At 48.4% G+C, this 20,506-nt stretch overlaps 6 protein-coding genes across 6 annotated transcripts; 4 read left to right on the top strand and 2 right to left on the bottom strand.

Annotated features, from left to right (window-relative positions):
• Positions 1-98: 98 nt before the first annotated feature.
• ALT_6340 (TFIIH/NER complex subunit SSL1) lies at positions 99-3,010 on the bottom strand (the record flags this gene model as incomplete). Its single annotated transcript, XM_089600054.1, has 4 exons — positions 99-477; positions 2,065-2,295; positions 2,360-2,695; positions 2,781-3,010. 4 exons carry the CDS (start codon positions 3,008-3,010, stop codon positions 99-101), a joined length of 1,176 nt encoding a protein of 391 aa, XP_089455516.1.
• A 1,006-nt stretch (positions 3,011-4,016) lies between these two features.
• Positions 4,017-7,354, top strand: ALT_6339 (M1 family metallopeptidase; the record flags this gene model as incomplete). The annotated part of the gene is made up of 11 exons (XM_089600053.1): positions 4,017-4,051; positions 4,119-4,288; positions 4,374-4,798; positions 4,863-5,084; positions 5,143-5,260; positions 5,323-5,439; positions 5,509-5,534; positions 5,593-5,803; positions 5,859-6,429; positions 6,489-6,701; positions 6,760-7,354. The coding sequence occupies 11 exons, from the start codon at positions 4,017-4,019 to the stop codon at positions 7,352-7,354; spliced, it is 2,703 nt and encodes a 900-aa protein (XP_089455515.1).
• Positions 7,355-11,066: 3,712 nt separating this feature from the next.
• Positions 11,067-12,157, top strand: pmp47 (putative peroxisomal membrane protein Pmp47; the record flags this gene model as incomplete). The annotated part of the gene is made up of 3 exons (XM_033560309.1): positions 11,067-11,191; positions 11,250-11,983; positions 12,042-12,157. 3 exons carry the CDS (start codon positions 11,067-11,069, stop codon positions 12,155-12,157), a joined length of 975 nt encoding a protein of 324 aa, XP_033416200.1.
• A 2,316-nt stretch (positions 12,158-14,473) lies between these two features.
• ALT_6337 (WD repeat protein) lies at positions 14,474-16,747 on the top strand (the record flags this gene model as incomplete). The annotated part of the gene is made up of 1 exon (XM_033560310.2): positions 14,474-16,747. The coding sequence occupies one exon, from the start codon at positions 14,474-14,476 to the stop codon at positions 16,745-16,747; it is 2,274 nt and encodes a 757-aa protein (XP_033416201.2).
• Positions 16,748-17,585: 838 nt separating this feature from the next.
• Positions 17,586-18,534, top strand: ALT_6336 (WW domain-containing protein; the record flags this gene model as incomplete). The annotated part of the gene is made up of 2 exons (XM_033560311.2): positions 17,586-17,671; positions 17,742-18,534. The coding sequence occupies 2 exons, from the start codon at positions 17,586-17,588 to the stop codon at positions 18,532-18,534; spliced, it is 879 nt and encodes a 292-aa protein (XP_033416202.2).
• A 374-nt stretch (positions 18,535-18,908) lies between these two features.
• ALT_6335 (DUF2012 domain-containing protein) lies at positions 18,909-19,922 on the bottom strand (the record flags this gene model as incomplete). The annotated part of the gene is made up of 3 exons (XM_033560312.2): positions 18,909-19,132; positions 19,201-19,293; positions 19,409-19,922. The coding sequence occupies 3 exons, from the start codon at positions 19,920-19,922 to the stop codon at positions 18,909-18,911; spliced, it is 831 nt and encodes a 276-aa protein (XP_033416203.2).
• Positions 19,923-20,506: the final 584 nt, after the last annotated feature.

Here is a 20,506-nt window from a genome sequence, read left to right as displayed (position 1 = left end):
GCGTCAAATGGAGTCTTCAAGCAGAGACATGACTGCTGGCTCTCCACCGCGGGGCTATGCATGTGTAGTTGATAGTACAGCTGACATGGCCGTCCTCGTCAATTTTCAAACGGTAACTCTGACCCTCGTGCAGATTCATACTCTACTTCCCAAGGTTTCCGTCGCCTCGGTTTCTCACTTGGAGTATCATGGCCCGTCAAAACTGTGTCAGGTATTTGCTGGATGCCGGGTATTTGCTGACCAGTCGTTATGAGTTCGACAATTCGAGCGAAGGATGATGGGTAAGCGGGCTCTTGAATCGAGGGCGATTGCTGATTCATAGGAACTACGCCAGGCGGTATTGCGGTCTCTGATGCGCTTGCTCTCTGAGAATCATGATTGCGAATTTCAGCGTCAGGTGAGGGCTCTGCGGTCGGAGTCGAGCCCAGCCAGGTCTTGAGTTGTTTGAAATCGAGCGGCGGCGATATCTGCTCTTTGCTATATTAATATCCAGCAAATGTTAGCATAAGCACACCACATAAGTAAAACAATGCTAACGGTAAGCCTGACAACGTGCGTTGAAAGGGACATACCGCGAAAAATAAAAGCATTTTGCTTGTAGTACTAGGTCATCTTCGCAATCGATCTCAGCTTCAGTTGCCGGGACGTCGGGATGACCGAGGATGATGGAGAGCCCTTTTGCAAATTCAACATCTGTACTGAACGGATAGGAATTGAGCTTTCTGAAGAGATCAATTTCTGATTGTTGCGTCTCTACTAATTGACTTCCCTGACTAGGTGTGTTTCCCACCATTGCCTCTGGACATGGGGTCGGGGTTTGTGGAAGAGTGTCCATTGGCGGACTGCACAAAGGCCTCGTTACTAGGTATATGCTGGACGGTTATTCTTGCAATACTTGGAGGATTCGGGCGATATCATTCGGGTCCTGAAAATAAAAGGCCTCGTTGTTAACTCGATGCCAGAATTCTGGCTGGTGAGCCTCAAGGAAGTTAAAGGACAAACTGTGTATACGTGGGGAGAGACTTTCAGCCGAGGCAAGAATCGCTCTGACGTAAGATCTTATATCTACCTCAGATACAGGAAGGATAATGATAATCTCAGAAGCGAGACTAATAACTGGCGCGTCCGAGTCTGATGCATTCGTAAGACTTTTGCCATTTGCACCACACCTCAACAGACGACTATCAAGTTATAGTTACTACTCCGTATGCGTGCCTTAAGTGTTGAGGGTGAGCCTAAGGCATAGATATATGACACTAGCAAGCCCGCCGCCTCGACTTAGCAGTCCCGTACCAAGGGGCCTTTTTTAAGCAAGTTCCGAAATCAAGCCAACTTACGGGAGGAGGGGGAAAAGAAAAGGACTAAGACTGGGGGTGTGGGAGACAGGCAAAAAGAGAAAAATGCACCGGCCATGCTATCCAAAACGAACCAAGACAGTGATACAATAGAGTCTTTTCGCCTCTTAAGAAATGAAGGGAAACAGAAAACTATTATGTTGAGGTGTCCATTTCCTCTGTGGCAGTCTGAACCCTAGGCCGGTCAGCCATGGCCAGCCCACTAATTCCGCTTTGGCAGCCTGGGCAATTGTGCACAATTTCATGAGCAAAAAGATCACAATCAATACAGAAGTGATTTTTGCAAACTGTACACTCATAGCGACTGCTGACACTCATCCCTTTTGCCTGGGTCTCCGTAGCTTGCCACTGGTCTTTAGGAGGTACTGTAGGGAAATATATGCCGCAGGCAAAGCATGTCGAACTGCGTGAGGCACGTTGCCAGGGAACCTCAACCCAGTTCATGAGCGGAAACAGATGATGATAAGATCGCGCAAGATGCGTCGACAGTATAAGCGTAAGACCGCAAGAGGGGCATTCAGCAGGGAGCCCACAGACTTTGCTACCGCATCGTGAACATAAGTACCCTCCGCAAGAGGGTTTAGAATGACACGCACACAGAGAGGGACACGTCTCGACAGTACGGGACGGAAACCCCATCATCAAAAGGGAGCTTGTGGTTTGTTTTTGGGAATATGTCACAGGCGGTGTCGTTACATCCATCATTAACTCGCGAAAGTGCTGCTCGTTGAGCGCCACGCCATACGTGGTGTCGTCGCCTGCATTAGTCCTAGAGCAGAGTTCACGACAAATAGCCACCTGAGCGGCCAAACCAGCAATTCTGACACGGATCTTGTCATTTATCAACGTGGTGATCGTCTGATGTATATCGCCCGGATCGGAGGAAAGGAGAGATCCAAAGATCACAAATACTTCTCGGGTTCCGTGACTAGGAGTATGACTATCGACGCCAGGTCAGTTTTACGACTAGAAATATGTGGTGGCTCGGGTATAGAAGGTCTCACAATAAAGCACCACGCGCCATTTCAAGCCCATTCTGCAAGCTAGGAAGGCCCTTGGGGTCATGATCCCTCAGAGCCTGTATAGCACTGATGTGCTCCGTAGGGTTGCCACTCATATCACTGACCCGGATTGCAAGACCATCCCTCAAGCCAAGCACGCCAAGTTGGGATATGGGATTCTGCTCAAAAAATTCCCGCACGAATTCTTGTGCATATCGCAGGGAAAGAAGGTATCGCGTCGGCCTTAGATCTTTCTCGGCCATAGACTGGGACAAATCCAGAATCAAGATGAGATGCCGGATTATACCACGTTGCAATGGTGTTGTATCTCTTAAAAGTCTACAAGACGATGATGATTATGATGCTGCTCAGTGCAACGGCCCTTAAAAGGTATATGGAGTCTTCCATTCTGAATGAAGCTTACCTCTTCCTTTTCCCGGCTTCTAAAAGTCCTTCAACAGTAGAGCTGATTGTGCCATCTGCACCCTCGACCAAGGTCTCCCAAGTTCTCGAAACCTCCCATTCAGCACACCCGCGCTGCTTTCTCCGTTTAGGGCGGGATACAGGCGCCGTTTCCCGGGCATATCGGATACCGTTGATATCATTTTCTTCGTCGGAAACTTCACCAACGTACTCTTCGTCCGAATCAGCCATGGTCTCCTCGAAGGGTCGAGTGGAGTAACTGTGTCGGTCTGTAAGGGTGTGATAATGATACGAGCATTGAGTCAATCAAAGCGATCTACATGAGAATTGAAAAGATTGACTAACAATGCTCGTGCTTATCACAATGCATCAACTCATCAAGTCATAACGAAAGCTTGGACAATCGGTGACTTGCTTCGAGAAAGAGTGGGCCGAAAAGCCAAGAAGTACCTAGCTTCCTAGGGTATCACAGTCCGGAGCTCCGCCCTAGCTCCGTATTGAAAATTTCGGCTCTATTTCTCCGAGGTGATGATATCCACATGGAATGGTAAGGTACCTAGGTAAAGGATTGTTCCAGAGACACAAGGCACTCTGTAATTACTATGACCTTTCCCTTCCAAAGTTTTAGCTCGGTAAATAGCTGATCAGGTACAGAGCCGTCGAGAGATGGATATAGATGATTCTCAGAGGCATTGTTAAGTATGGAGTAAGGTACAATGATAGTATCAGTGTCAACCATAATTTACTTGACTAAGAAAGTGTCTACCTAGACGACAAGAATAAAATCTAAGAAGCGTAGCATAAGTACTGGTAGTAAAATACGATGTTCAACGCATATTCAAGGGTTTATCAGACCCATTGAGAGATCGTTCTTCCTAGTTTCGTTCATCCTCGCCCTTCCTTTTCCATGTCTCGATAAGCAGATTGGCAGAAGCTCTCCAAGTATCCCCGACAATAACCGTCGCCAGTTTCGTAACAGATGTGGGGGAGAAAGTGTTGCATCGCGTCTACCAGATGCGCTGGCGTAATCCCTGAAGCAATCCGCTGTCATCATTTTGTTAGCCATCGACCCATCTGGCCAGTGTCTCTTCTCCGCCCCTCCTTCCCCTCTTCTGCTTCTTCTCGTGGGGTTTCTTCTTCTCGCTTTTATCTCCCTTCTTGCACATTTCTGCGTCGTCCAGTCAAACTTAATCTTTCAAAATCCCTCGTAAGGCACTGTTCATTTGACGTACGCGCAATGGCAATGACGGATAGAGATACACTACCTGACGCGTAAGTTTTTGGAACCTCTACCACCTGACTTCTTCAGCATCGTGGACATGTGTTGACAAGGTAACAGGGTTAAACCAGTGCACTACCATGTGTCCTTATATGATCTCGAGCTTGGTGGTGCTTGGGGCTACAAGGGTATTGTTAGGATAGATTCCACCATCACTCGGCCCACCCAGGAAGTTGTGCTCAATTGCAAGGAGATCGAGGTCCATAAAGCAGAAATTTTGGGAAAAGATGGTTCGTCCAAAAAGCAACATCCACATTTAAATCAATGCGCTGCTGTAGATTCCACTGACAGCGACTGTCATATTTCTTACTTCAGGTACGGAATTCGCGAAGGCGTCTAAAATCACGTATGACAAAAAGTCAGAACGAGTGTCTTTTATGTTCTCTCAAGAAATATCGCCTTCAGACATTGTGCTATCTATTGGCTTCACCGGCACGATGAACAATGCCATGGCTGGTTTCTACCGCTCAAAGTACAAGCCTGCCGTGCAGCCCACGGCTGATACACCCAAAGAAGGTGACTTCTACTACATGCTTAGTACTCAATTCGAGTCCTGTGACGCACGAAGAGCCTTCCCTTGCTTCGATGAACCAAATCTTAAGTCAACTTTCGACTTTGAGATCGAGGTTCCCAAAGGCCAAACTGCCTTGAGCAATATGCCGATCAAGTCAGAACGCGACGGTAGTAAGCCCGACCTCAAGGTTGTGTCCTTTGAAAGGACCCCAGTCATGAGCACCTATGTCAGTACAATATCTTAGTCCTTATCTGCTAAGGAAAGGCTAACTAGTTGCAATCTCCGTCCAGCTTTTGGCATGGGCTGTTGGTGACTTCGAGTACGTTGAAGCTATGACTCAACGCAAATACAGCGGAAGGAGCATACCAGTCCGTGTCTACACTACGAAAGGGCTCAAAGAACAGGCACGTTTTGCCTTGGAATGTGCTCATCGCACCGTCGATTATTTCTCGGAAGTATTCGAAATTGAATATCCCTTGCCCAAGGCTGATCTTCTTGCCGTTCATGAGTTTGTGAGTGGTGCAAAAATCCCTCCTGAAGGCCCTACTTCCACTGATCATATCGCCTCAGGCCATGGGTGCCATGGAGAATTGGGGTCTTGTCACATATCGTACGACCGCAGTTCTATTTGATGAGGGAAAATCCGACACCCGCTACAAGAACCGCATTGCATACGTCGTGGCTCATGGTGAGTTTCTTAGTTTGAGGCATAATGATTGCGTGTGGCTCTTTTCTAAGAATGAACCGCAGAATTGGCCCACCAGTGGTTTGGCAATCTTGTGACTATGGACTGGTGGAACGAGCTTTGGCTGAACGAAGGCTTTGCAACTTGGGTTGGCTGGTTGGCCGTTGATCATTTTTATCCCGGTAAGAGAGGCTCCCTTGCTTCTGTCTCAAGATGTACTGCGACTTCATCCAACTAATATAACGAACCAGAATGGAACGTTTGGTCTCAGTTTGTCGTACGCAATTCCCGAGGTAACGATGTCATTATCCGTCTGTTGTTAACTGGTCGCATAGGCTGAAGGCGTGCAACAAGCGTTTCAGCTCGATTCCTTGCGCGCATCTCACCCCATTGAAGTCCCCGTAAGGAACGCTCTGGAAGTAGACCAGATTTTTGACCATATCAGCTATCTGAAGGGAAGCTCGGTGATTCGCATGCTGAGCGATCATCTCGGTCGACAAACGTTCCTCCGTGGTGTGGCCGACTATTTGAAGAAGCATGCGTATGGTAAGTCAGGCTTGAGGGTTGGTTTGTAGAAGATCGCTGCTGAGAACGATGTCAGGTAATGCTACTACAAATGATCTCTGGTCTGCCCTCAGTCAAGCTTCCAGCCAGGATGTCCATAAATTCATGGTGGGTCAGACCTTGCTCGCTTCGCCTTCTGGGGTTTTTCTAACTCTTCCTCAAAAGGATCCGTGGATCCGAAAGATTGGTTTTCCTGTTCTCACCGTGGCAGAAGAGCCAGGCCAAATTAGCATTCGCCAGAACCGATTCCTTTCAACTGGGGACGCAAAGCCTGAAGAGGACGAGACGACATGGTGGATTCCGCTGGGCATCAAATCAGGACCCCGGCTGGCCGACGTGAATTCACGCGCCCTTATCTCGAAATCCGACACTATTGCGGGCGTCGGTCAAGATTCATTCTACAAAATCAACAAGGATCTGTCAGGCTTCTACCGCACGAACTACCCTGCCGACCGTCTAGCGAAGCTGGGCCATTCTTTGGACCTGTTAAGTACCGAAGATAAGATTGGCCTCATCGGTGATGCTGCTGCTCTCGCTGTGTCCGGTGAGGGAACTAGTGCTGCATTATTAGCTCTGCTGGAAGGATTTAAGGGGGAGGAAAACTACTTGTTAGTGCCGAGCACATCTATAAGAGTTTTTAAACTGCTACTCACCGTCTTCATTCCAGGGTTTGGTCACAGATTTCGTCGTCTGTCGCAAATCTGCGCTCTGTCTTTTCGCAGAATGACTCAGTAGCTGCGGGACTGAAGAAATTCACACTTGCATTGGCATCTCCCGCCGCCGAAAAAATAGGCTGGGAATTTAAGTCGGACGAAGATTATCTCACTGTGCAGCTTCGTAAGCTTCTAATCGGCATGGCTGGGTTTGCGGGTCATGAAAGGTGGGTTCCCGGTATTGGCAGCTTGCGGGGCAAGGAAGTTCGGCTTACTGTTTTCTAGCATCGTTACTGAGGCGAAACGGCGTTTCGCCCTGTGGGCTTCAGGCAAGGACAAGAGTGCAGTGCACACGAACCTGCGCTCGGCAATCTTTGGTATCACGATCGCTGAAGGTGGACGCGACAAATATGATTCCGTGAAGGAAGAGTATATCAAGACCGACTCGGTCGATGGCAAGGAGATTTGCCTCGCCGCGCTTGGACGTGTCAAAGATTCTGATCTCGTCTACGACTATCTGGACTTTGTTTTCTCTGACAAAGTCGCAATCCAGGATGTGCACAATGGTGCCGTGGCTTTGGCTGCTAACTCGAAAGTCCGCCATCTTCTGTGGGAGTACATGAAGGAAAATTGGGATGCCGTTGAAGCCCGGCTTTCGGCGAACAACGTCGTCTTCGAGCGCTTTGTGCGAATGGGTCTGTCGAAATTCGCAGACCATAACATTGGTGCGGATATCGCTTCCTTCTTCAAGGACAAGGATACAAGTCCCTATGACCGCGCCTTGGTGATCGTTGCTGACTCCATACGAACAAATGCAAACTACAAAGAAAGGGACGAAAGACTGGTTTTGGAGTGGCTTCAGGCTCATGGCTATGCCTGATTGCTGCAAACAAGCTGCTAAGAGGCTTGATTGGAAGTTTGTATTGCAATGCAATCTTTGGGTCCCCTATTTCTGGTCACATCGGGTTGGTTCTCATTTATTATATGCAACAGAAGTCAAGATGTGCTTGACCATGCCAATGGCTAAATAGGCCTATTTTATGAAAGAAGGCTTCAGATTGTGGCAAAAAGTATCTACTTCTCAAAGACAATGTCCGCGCAGTCTCAGATAACACTAGTAATGGCTTACTCTCTCCTTCTACTGAACTCAGAAACGATGACACACAGGGGCAAGTGTAACTTTACACTGATTCGTGACAGATATAGTTCCCTGGTCACGAGGAGACATCTACAGAGGTGTGGGGAGCAGGCCGCTGAGCTGGAGTCCCTTCTTTGGAGTCCCTGTCAATTTATCTTACATCATGGAAAAATGCTCAGATTCAAGCATTCTACTATTACCAAGGGATACTGTGTATTAAAGAAGATCGAAAGAGCGCTCGAACATATGGGGTGTCAGCTGAAGGGGCTAACAGCTGACCGCTACGTGTCATTCATCATTGCCATGCTCGTGCTCATCTTTAGCATTGTTCTATTTTATCACTCACTGGGAATAGTAATTGTACTTGATCCAGTTTCCATAGCCATTTTGCCTATCTTGGTAGACATCCGATCTGATTGATACTTACGTGGTGTGTAGGTGTTCAAACGCTAGACTAGATTGGGCCAATTTATGGGTCTGAGGTGGTTGAACGTGAAACGGTCACAGACGGTATGGTCAGATGAAAAACATGGGTAACTTGCACGCTGTGCTCGCCTGCTCTCCTGCACTACCTACCGACTACCTACTACTAGCAACGTAACTGCCATCTCAGAACGCCGCTTCAGTCCATCTAAGTGCCTAGACAATCCGAGGCCACACTTACATCAATAGCTAGCCACCCAACTTTGCTATAGCCGTCTCGTCTCATTCTGCTTTCCCCAACATTCCATTCTCACTTCTCACCTCCGTCAAAGCGACCTAGTTCTCGTTGACAGATACCACCGCTCATCATGAATCCTGAGTGGTAAGTTTCCCCCTTCTACCTACAGTACAGGAGGTTTAGAACTGGCGCTCGCGCAGCGAGAAAATGTCTTTCTCCTTTATCTCTCTTGTTTATGTCGACTGACTGCTGGATTTAACTAGAGTGCCTGATATCTCCGTCTCTCCTGTCTAGTCGTTCATTATCTCCGCAAAACTTAAAAGACAACTCCAACTCACTTTGATCTGTGGATAGATACGACTATCTCTTCAAACTCCTTCTTATCGGAGACTCTGGCGTCGGAAAGTCTTGCTTGTTGCTTCGATTCGCCGATGATACGTACACAGAAAGTTACATCTCCACCATCGGTGTCGATTTCGTATGTACTCGTCGCAAAGGCATACCGTTGAGCATACAGGCACCTTCGCAGTACTGATTAATGATGCTCCAGAAAATCAGAACTATTGAACTCGATGGGAAGACGGTGAAGCTCCAGATTGTAAGGACAAAGCACCGAAAATGGGCTCCTCACCGCCTGTCATAGCTGACAGACAATATATAGTGGGACACAGCAGGTCAAGAACGTTTCCGAACCATCACATCGTCTTATTACCGTGGCGCCCATGGCATCTGTGTTGTTTACGATGTAACCGACATGGACTCTTTCAACAACGTGAAGCAGTGGCTTCAGGAAATCGATCGCTACGCCACAGAAGGGGTCAACAAGCTGCTTGTGGGTAACAAGAGCGATATGGAAGACAAGAAAGTCGTGGAGTACACCGTAGCCAAGGTTCGCGTCCAACCATCGCCTCAGTCTGTCTAGCTTTCGTCCTAACATGATTTGTGATTTACCTGTTTAGGAATTCGCCGATAGCCTTGGAATTCCTTTCCTTGAAACCTCAGCCAAGAATGCTTCCAATGTTGAGCAGGCTTTCTTGACCATGGCTCGGCAGATCAAGGAGCGTATGGGAACTGCCACTGTTAACAACAAGCCGACTGTGCAGGTCGGTCAGGGTCAGGGTGTTCAATCTGGATCCGCAGGCGGTTGCTGCTAAGGGAGTCATGGTATACACATGCTGTTCTATGTTCAAGTGTGTTGTAACTTCTGAGCGACGGAAAGGGTATTTAGCCCAGTTCCCGGTGATTGCCTTTTACCGGGAATCGTTCAGATAATCTTCTGGGTTTCCTCATCCGCCTTCATTCTCTGTTAGTTTGAGATGACTGTTTGGAACTGCTTCAAGATTCTTCCATGCCTTTAGACTGTCCCGCAAATGTTTCCCTGCACGCTATTTCCGCCGGTGTTCTATCTTATCAATGCTCGCTGTGCCCCTTTATGATTTCTCCTCTGGTTTCTTATCCTCCCCTTTCTGCGGCACCTCTTCTTTTATTCTCCCCTTTTCTTGAGGTTGGACTCGTTAATGTTTGTCGAGTTAATTGTAAAGAAAGTCAATCCGTCTTGGGGAGGTAAATCGTCAGACGATATATTCTAAGCATTACGTTACATCTATCATGCTTTGACTGGGATTCATATTTTCCGACAGGAGCAGAAGTCTGCCTGCAGCACCTTTCGCGTAAATAAATTAGGCTGGAGGGACCAGGGCCGCGAGAAGGCAGATCGGAGATGAGCAGACTAGGGACTGTGATTATCGGAGATTAAACAGACAAGTAGACAACGCAATCGTAGAACTCGTCAAACATGAATGACCTCCACGTATAATGATAAACAAGTAATCTTACTGTGAAATAACAGTGGGGGACACTGTCAACCAGACAGCCCTGACTTATCAATTTAGGTGAGTATGCCACCCTTACTCACGGAGAATACCATTTCGACTGCTTTAAATAATATTTCTAAGGTAAACTTGGGGTCATCATAATGATGTGGATTGAAACATAAAACGACGTCACATGCAAATCAGGGAGAAAATCCTTGGGCCGCTTGGAGACATAGAACGTTTCTAATCTCTTAGCATAACACACCATGAGCAAGCATATGAGGTTGACGAGTTGACTGGCTTGCTGTGGACCTCGGCCTCTTGCTAAGACCTCGCCTTATTCATATTAGAGACTCGAAAAATGACCCTCAACTCCGGATTTCATATTCTAAGCTGGACATGCTCCTGTAGTAGTGACACACTCCGTATTAGTCCCTGTATAGATAGGACCTTCTAGGGCTGGTCCAAATAAGCCCAAAGACAAATGCCAGTCGCAAGATGATCTATCAGAAAGGACAAATTGTTCCAACCATAAATATTATTATGTGTGATTACCATGAAGTGCATATCGTAACTTCGGACAACGGAAGGGGGCCCAACGACAGCCGAGGCTCAGTTGAAATTCGGTAAACGTCATGAACGTTTATCGTTATGATTACTCCATCTTAAGCCGAATCATTCTCGCGCGTCCTACCTCTCCAGTGAGTCTGCTCATCAATATTACTCCCAGCTGATCCCCATTCTATCATTCCTTTGCTCCTTACCCTTATCACAGAGCGTCCTGTCATCCATCTCAGTACACCCACCTTGCGTATCGATCTCAATCCGCTCCTTCAGCATTCTTCGGGGTCGTTAGCATCGAACTATAGCCCTGGTTACTCGTCAGATATCCGTCCTTGAACCGAACGCTCTTTTGTATACAGTTTACGCTTGGACTTCTCAACCAGGACACCTCTTACAGGATTGACTTGTGTTCGCCATGTCCCAGTCTAGAATTCAAGAGCAAAAAAGGGCGGTTGCAGCGTCAGCTGCCGCTCAACAAAGTGACAACATAGCGCATGCATTAGCTGGCGCTGGCGGTGGCATTCTTTCAATGGTCTTGACGTGCGCAAAATTGAATCTCCCTTTATTGAAGCACTAGTTGACGATCATTTGGTGTTAGCTATCCTCTCATCACCCTTTCTACAAGAGCACAGGTCGAATCGAAACGTGCCCATTCTACTACCATGGACGCCGTTCGCCGCATTGTCCAGCGTGAAGGTTTCAGTGGACTGTACTCCGGACTTGAATCGGCACTGTTCGGCATAAGCGTTACTAATTTCGTATACTATTACTGGTTCGAATGGACTCGTGCGGCCTTCGAGAAAGCAGCCGTGAAAGCTGGTCGTGCATCCAAGAAACTTACCACGGCTGAGTCGATGATCGCTGGGGCTATCGCCGGAAGTGCAACAGTCCTGATCACCAATCCCATTTGGGTTGTGAACACAAGAATGACAGCTCGCAAGTCGGATGCGGAAGATCAGGCATTGCCTGGTGCGCCGGAGAAGAAGGCACGGGCCTCGACCATTGGCACCTTGATGGATCTGCTTCGACGGGAAGGGCCTACGGCCCTATTTGCTGGAGTGCTCCCAGCGCTCGTCCTAGTGATCAACCCCATACTGCAATATACCATCTTTGAACAGTTGAAGAATGTCGTGGAGCGCCGTAGACGCATGACACCTAAGGATGCGTTCTATCTGGGCGCGTTGGGCAAGATACTGGCCACCACGATTACGTATCCGTACATCACAGTCAAGAGCCAGATGCACGTTGCAAGCAAAGATGGTCCCAAGGAGAGTTTGAACGGAAGCTTGAAGAGAATTATCAGGGAGGAAGGGTACACAGGTCTGTACAAAGGTAAGCTGAATATGCGTATGCCGCGCAGACAATGCAAACTAAGCTGACGACTACGCAGGAATTGTTCCAAAAGTTACGCAGAGTGCGATTACCGCGGCTTTCCTGTTTGCTTTTAAGGATGTTTTGTATGATATGATGGTATCGGCTCGGAAGAAGTCTCGACTATCTAAGTAGACGGCATCTTCCTCCTTGAGCAGACGTCTTTGTCCACCCAAGCTGCAAGTCGACCATTACGGACTATACCTGTCGAGTCGAGCTTTGACAATCGTCCGATAATTCCTGCTCTGGCGCACCATCTGCATTTTTCGCCCCAATCCGGCTCGAGTTTAGCTCACATTCAGGCTACATGAAGCTGAATATTCCGCATGATTGACTGACCCAGGGTCATGCATTATCGCCTTGATGAGCGCAAGGCAGAAAGCTGGTTTGAGACTTCGGAATACGGCCCTCTTCAGCTGTTCCTTATTCCGTGATTCAATCATTGATGTGTTTTCCATGTACATAACTGGAATGTAAATCAGCCTCTTTGGCGATGTTCACATTTCTTCTCCGGGGCGAGCCATGGTAGGACTTCTGGACCGAGCTGAAAATAGCAGCGATAGAGAAATGAGGTTAGCTATATAGCCGCATAGACGTATAAGCACGCTGACTGGTGAAGTCGACGAGGTTTGTTTCTGTCCACAATGTGTCCAGCCTTGGGTTACAACCAAATTGTAACTTTCCACAGGCTCAGTCGACAATCTTCACACCACCCAGTCATGATTACCTTCGTCATCTCGTGGTTACAAGTCACATGCCCTGGTTCATTCCTGTCCGGAGCTGATTATTATTCTTCCAGCTTCTATGACTTATCAAGTCAACATGCTGACCGCCTGCTATATCTTGCTCTAAAGTGTTTTATTAGTGCCGGCATAAAATGATACGAACCTTCCGTGCCTAGGCTTGGTCCCGCGTTCACGCGTCACTCATTGAATTGCTCTAATAGTAATCTTCTTACATTTACAATACCTCCAGTGCTACAGAGCTCTTCTTCTTTCCCTCTTGTTTCTTATCTACCTGTCAATTCATTTAGATCTAGAAGGTCAGGGTCGACAGCCTATTGTTCTCCGGGGCATACCAACCTATACCCGCTATGTGAGTGACGAGCACCCTTGCCAAATGATATTACTTATGCTTCTCCTTTTCCCTGCTTCTTCATCTTCGTTCCCCTTGCGATCTCCGACTGCACTTCTTCTCTTGATGTATGGGACACTGACATTTACTTATATAGGCAATTCCTTCGTATCTCAGTACCTGATCTACTGGGAGACAGAGGACACTAGAATCTCTTCGAAGCCAGTCCCAATGCTACATGGTGCAATACCCCAGAAGATAGCAGGGATGATGAATCTCTGCACATCAAACCACCAAATCCTTGAACCTGATGATCCTGCGCTCGCTGAAGAGCACAAATTACTGCTATCAAAGTTTATGAAACCCTCTTCTAGGGGTACCAAGAAAATTGAGCGAGTGTCCTGCAACAACTTTGAGACAGTGTTTCACTCTCAGACATCTCTGAATAGCGCTACCAACACTATAATTGATGAATTCAGCGCAGTTACCAATCCAGGAGTCTCGTCGGGAGGCAGGAAGAATTGTAATGCCAAGGTAGCTCTTGGTTTACTAACTTCTGCGAGGAAAAGGTCAACATCCGATTTGTCGAGGATGGACAAGCAGACATTTAACTCTTCTCCATCATCTGTTGAACGGGATTCATCATCCCCAGCTCCATCTTCGACCAGGTCTCCAGCGCCAAGGACACGACGTTCTGCTCGCTCGAGAAACAAGCAAATCAATTATTATCCCGTGATTAGCCTCTCTCAATCTGACTCGGAAGAGGGTGATTCAGGCAGTAGAGACATAAAATCAGTCAATACCAGCTCACAGGCACGCAATCGGCAGGGTCACAAACCTTCCAGTCAATCATCCCAGCGCCTTCGTCACCTGAATTCGAATGCTGATCCTCTTTTTCATGCTGAAAACCGTATCATCTATTCTTCGCGAGGGGTGCAGATTCGGAAGTTGAACTTCAAATCCCTTGATGACCTCAAAGATCTTAAACACGCACCATTCTGCCCAGAACATAATCCTGTCAAATATGCCAGGAGATACAGGGAGTCCATGACAATATCATGTGAGATCTTGCATGTTGATTTTGACTCGCACGAGATGACAGCTATGATGAATTTATTATCATTACATGGGTGGCCGTATTCACCAACCTCAGAAGTCTCAATCAGTGATCAAGTTATCGCAGTATTGTCGAGTCATGATGTCCATCGGGATTTTGCGAAGAAAATCTCTCTGCTGCGCGAACTTGCCAAATTCATTTCAAATGAGGCAGTCATTGATACCAGCACCTGGCTCTGGGAAGTATTGACCTCAAAAGTCAGAAGCAAGGACCAGCAATCTGTGAGACATTGTCTTACTCAACTCCTTACTCTCCAGGGTATGGCAGGCGATGGAGTCTTGTCCGCTTCGCCCGCAGTCATCAAACAACAACTCCAGATATTCCTAAGCTGCTTGCCTCACGCGTCTATACTTTGGCGACGTCAGTCTGCCGATATTGATGCATTCATCCAGACTGCAAGAAATGGACATCTTTCATCATCGCCTTCGATTATTCAGGCTGCTCGAGTGACTGATAGTAGCAGCAGCTCCTCAGTTTTTGGTCCCATTCGAGCCCTGAACAATGTGAACGCATTACTACAGAATCGTGAGCTAGGAGGGCCTGTAAAGCGACAGCTTCGAACTAAGGTCAAGTCAGATTTCAGTCTTCTGAAGACTTGGAAAGGTGCTTCAAATGACGTGAATGTCCTAGCTTGGTCGCCTGACGGTACCAGATTTGCAGCAGGCGCCACTGCCCAATGCGATGAGGGCAATATGGAGTACAATCGGGGCAACAACTTGGTCATTGGGGACTTGACGTGCAATCGCCTCGAGGAGGTGCCTGGTCATTACATAATTCGCCCTCCTGGGAGGGCTGCGTCTCAAAGGGCCACAAGTGATAACCGTCTCTTCATGAGTGTTACTGCTATGCAGTGGTTCGATGATACACTTTTTACAGCCAGCTACGATAATACGGTGAAACTCTGGAGGTTTTCCGGCAACCGGATAACAAATCACAAAACGCTCCCACATGAATCGAAAGTACTAGTCATGGCGCGTTCAAATTTTCAAGAGAATCTGCTGGCAACCGGCGCGCAATCTTTCAGGCTATGGAACATCATGAAGTCAAAAGATGCTCCCCTGATAATTGAATCCAGAAGAGACCTGACTCCCACTTGCTTGGCTTGGGGGAGTACCCATGATACTAAACATTTACTGCTCGCTGGGATGTCCGAGAGGGATGATGGCCTACCGCACGCTTGCCCAGCCCCGAGTGGCTTTCTCACTGGGTGGCATGTGGGTGAGGCTTCAATAATCCCAACACCATTTCAGCCTAATTCACAGAATATATTCGATATCAAATGGCACCCGACCTTGCCGAGATTTGCCACAGCAAGTACGGTAGGCCAGAGCCAAGTGTCTCGGGGCACCAGGTCTGTGGTCCGTGTTTATGAACCACTGAAGTGGAAATCTCAGACAATCGAGTTCGAGTGTCCTGCGCTGGACATAAATGATATCACCTTCTGCCCAATGAACTCATACTATGTGACCGCCAGTTGCACTAATGGCGTAACATATGTTTGGGACTATCGCAAAAGAGACCAAGTCCTGCTAGAGCTTCCTCATGGTGAACCTCTCAACCAATTAGATGAACTGCTTGAGAGGGAGCAGGATGATGTAGGTGTTAGAATGGCCTTGTGGGGGGACGAAATCAACCAATTCTACACAGGGGCCTCAGACGGTATTGTTAAGCAATGGAATATCTTGCGATCTCAGGAGGATGCCCTTACCAAGAACGTCTTTGGAATTGAAGAGGAGATAATGTGCGGTGCCTTCTCAAGTGATAAGTCAAATCTTTTGATTGGAGACGCAGGCGGGGGTATCCATATCCTCTCTACTTCAAGCTCTTCGCCTCATGAGGGGAGAGACCCAAATGAAGATGAAAGGAAAATGCAATTCACGCACGCAGCTCAGTCACCCTGCGATGATCACGCATCAGATTCAGAGTCTGGGCTTGTAGCGGCCCGAAAGCTACTGAATTCTGGGAAGCTCAAAAGACACCCTGTTTTTGGAGTGGGTCAAGGTCCTCATTATGATGGACCTTTTGCTAGGTGGGCTCGCCCAGGGAACCCAGATCAACCTCATCTTGCCAGTCTCGAACCGGATGTTAAGATGCGACAGCTCGATGGGCCGGCCCCTAAGGATCGCATTGGCTTGGACGAAGAATCACGGCAACTTGTGGAGGCTCATATTCAACTTGCTCGTATTCGCAACCAGCGGCGAAATGCATGTAAAAGGAAACGTGCTGTAGATGTCATTGATCTGTGCAGTGATGAGGAAGATAACCGGGGCCCTGGAAGACGAGCGCAAAGTCGGCACATTTACATTGGAGACTTCATGGGCATTGCCAATCTTCAATGTGAGGTGATAGACCTAACAGGTGACACCGATACTGATTCAGAAGAGAATGCAAGTACTGCGAGAGCTAGGCCACCTTGCTCTGAGTTCCCTAAAATGGACTCTTTGCTTGAAACGCTGGAAGCAGGTCTTGAAGAGGATTTTTGGTGGCCAGACAGTGGCCAGGTCAATCCTAATTTTCCACAAGAAGAAGCATAAAGCTGAGCAAGGTCAAGGGAGCTATGGAGCAGGTCACCAGCCTCCTGGGTGCTACTTTACCTATATCACCTTCATTTGTTGTTTGCCTCTCATATTTTCATTCACAATGATATGATTATTGATTTGTGGCTTTTATGAGTTGGGAATGAATGGCATGCTGAATGTTTACATCAATTGGTATCATGGTCTAGAAACATGGTACGTTTATAGTAATGATATTAATATACCAGAAGCCAGGAGACTCCATAGGTAGGTAGATGTTAGGATCCGGCTTCATCTAGTGTTGGTTTGCCCTATTAGGTGATAGCTAAATTTGTAAGGACCATGCCTCTGATGAGTAAACTCATGATAAAAATACATGAGAAAGTGTGCTTTTATCATATTTTGACCCCCGAAACTAGACTATCTTTCAAAGCTTGTTCCAGCTGTGAGGTGATAGATTAGTTTAATTGCTACGCTACGGAATATTTAGAAAGCATCTAGATTCTAGGCACCATTAGAAAGGTACTTTAGTGCCTCTGTAACAACATTCATATCTATGGTACCAGTCGTCCAATCAGCAGTATTTTAGTGTCTGGGCACCGCCACAGGGCACTGCAAAGTAGTTGACCCGGTCGGTGGCTAGGTGGCCATATCTATTTATATGAGATCATACCCTTCTGCTGGAACATAGTGAACGAACGACACGCCATCTCCAAATTTCTGTCCCTCCTTCTTCTAACTGTACACACGAGTTTGATACAAGAAAACGGTTGATCCTTCGCTATCGACGTACTTGGATATACTGTTGTTGGCCGTCCCTAAGACCGAGTCAGCTCCCCTCATCTCTTTCCTCTCCATGTCATTTGCCCCGCCCCCCGGACCTCCGCCGCCTTCCGTCCCAGAAGGATGGAAGGCTCAATATGACGACCGCTACAAGCAATGGTGAGTCCTCTTACGGCTTCGGTCTCAAGCTTGCTGTCAAATGTCTTGGATCTAATCTACCCTTCCCAAGGTTCTTTGTGAACTTGCACACAGGCAAATCCCAATGGGAACGTCCTGAGGGTCCAGCGCAGAGAGAAGAGCAGCATGCTCCGCCAAGCGGGCCGCCACCGTCATACGATGACTCTGGTCCTGCAAACCCGTCTGTTCAGGCTGCCGCAACTGACGACAAAAAGACGCTGGGGTCGAACAATCCCTACAACCAAGCAGAACCCAGCAATGATACCCTGGACAGCGATGCCCGTCTCGCTGCTCAGCTACAGGCAGAAGAAGATGCTCGAGCTCAAAGCAGAAGCCCTGCGCATCCCGGCGCCGCGGCAGACTACTACAGCGGAAGCTCCAGGCCGCTGTCCTCAACGGGTTATCAGCCGTCCCAGGGTCCTGCGCCGGCGTCTGAACCGAAGCGCAGCAGAGGCTTTTTGAGCAAGCTGATGGGCAAAAGCTCGAGCAGTAGTGGTAGCTCTCACTTTGGAAGACCGCCTGTTGCTCAGCAGCAACCTTTCGGGTATCAGCAAGGAGGCTACTATGGGGGTGGCTACCCCCCGCAACCGCAGCCCGCAGGCTATGGATATTCTCAGTACCCGCCACAGGGTGGCCACTATCCCGGAGCGGTGCCACCGCGGCGGGGCGGCGGAATGGGCACTGCAGGCGCTGCCGCTTTGGGTGTGGGAGGCGGTTTGCTCGGCGGTGCTCTGCTCGCAGAAGCATTCGACGATGACCATGGGGACACGATCGTTAATAACTATGGTGATGATTACGGTGGTGACTTTGGCGGCGGCGATGACTTTGGTGGTGGTGACTTTTGAGTTTGCTGAAATGTGCGCTGCTGTGTTGGCGCTTGTCCTCACCTGTCTTGATTTTCGGTTTCTAAGTTGATGGGTCACGAGAGCGCGGGCTTAATTGTCCGTTCTCGCCTACTGCGTCTGTCCCGGATGCTCTAAGCGTATCAATAGATGCGCATGTACACAGACTTGTTTCTGATCATTTTCCCGATGATATGATGTTGATGATGGTCATGTAAATAGTATTCTTGCTTGTGTTCTATTACTTACTTTTTATACTCCACTTTTTATACTCCCATACCGGGTTGGCTGAGATTCGTTATGTAGTCGGTAATAGGGTCAACTCGATGATATAACAGGAAATATCTTTGCGAGCAGGAAGCCAATGAAATAGTCTGTCAACCTCGTCTGCGCGTAGTACCTCCAGTTTCCCGACCGGTTGCGGCTCCCCGGGGGGCTCCAGGATCCGTCTCAGCGGTTTGCCTTGGGGTGGCACCGGCCATCCAGCCGGCGAGATCGAAATTCCCAGGCCCGCCGCCACCAGCCATAGCATTGCGCGTAGCACCAGAGATCGGGGAGGAGCGTGATTGCTTCTCGAATTCAGCACGCATTTCCGGGTCCACTGACAAATAAGTTAGCACGCAGGCAGGGCGTGTATATGCAGGGATCAATAGTATCAAAACGACTTACTATTCTCCATAAGTTTCGGCATTCCGAAGGTGAAGCCCAGTGCGACCAAAGCCAACAATATCATAGGGTTTTTGAAGAGCGAAAGAGGCGAGACTGGCACGACGCATTTTGTCAGCGTACACATCATTTGGAGCGCGCAAGGGTAAAGCATTCTCCACCACGGCAGCACGGGGCACCACGGCAGCACGGGGGTTGGAATGCATCTCACATCTAGCTCTTTCTTCATAGAATCCTCTTCTAGCCAAGACTTTGGCTTCCACCGTCACCTCTGAGGCTTTGGCGCCGTTGCCAGCAGCAGCATCGACAACGAACTTCTCCGGGCCGCGGTTGTCCCATGGGTTTCCCCTGTAAGTCTCCCACACGCCCAGGACAGTTCCATCTGCAGAGATGTCCACCCGGTACGGGGCAAAGATATACTCGGCCGATCGGATATCGAGCAGGTAGGACTCCGATTTTGTCCCCTTGAGGTCCCGGAAGACGAAAGAAGCCGAGCGGGTGAGCGGGGCCGTCAAGGGATGAGGTACGTGACTTTTGGCATCTTCCCTATCCTTCGGTGACGGTAATGAGGTTAAGGTCGCGTGTGTCCCAGCCGGGAGGGTGTTAGGGTTGGGTAGCAGATTCGAAGGAGGAATGGTGATTGTGAGGGAAGCGGACAACACTGTTGTGAAGGTGGTCGCAACGAAAAGGAGAAGGGCGGATAGTGACGACCTGAGGAGGAACATTATTGCAAGGGAGGAGGCGCTGGGCCTAGAATATAATTGAAAAGGACAGCAGCGTCCTCGTACAATTTTTGAGAATTTCGTAGGCGGTTAGGCGAAGAACAGATGTCGTTTAGAATGGGAACATAGCTGCATAGGTGAAGGTGTGGTGATGGAGTGAGTGCCAAGCTCTTCGGTCATTCGTCTATTTTCCGCATCAACCGACTACTGCATAAGCGACGGCTCAATGTTGGCCATCACTGACTGCCACTCCATTCACACCTCTCCAAGGGGATAGGAAAAGTACAAGTCCATTCCAACTGCGGGTTATCTCACTAATGAAGTGGCCTCTATACCTGTCTCGTAGTCACTTCCCGTCTCGGAGGCATGGCAAATGGGATCTCGACAGAAAACGCAAGATATCAATGCCACCCAGGCACGAAGGATGATACTCGAAAACTACCGGGGTCTGAATGCAAGATATAGAAAATATGGCATGTGCACTATCTGCTATTCCGCAAGGCCAAAGACCATTCAGACATATGTACATTGCTTTAAGAGATTGGCTATACTACACCACGAGCACAGATAACTTGAAGGACTGGTAT

The sequence above is a fragment of the Aspergillus lentulus genome, assembly GCF_001445615.1.
Source record: "Aspergillus lentulus DNA, contig: Alt12, strain: IFM 54703, whole genome shotgun sequence".
Lineage (NCBI taxonomy): Eukaryota > Fungi > Ascomycota > Eurotiomycetes > Eurotiales > Aspergillaceae > Aspergillus > Aspergillus lentulus.
This window is presented reverse-complemented; position numbering and strand designations above follow the sequence as displayed.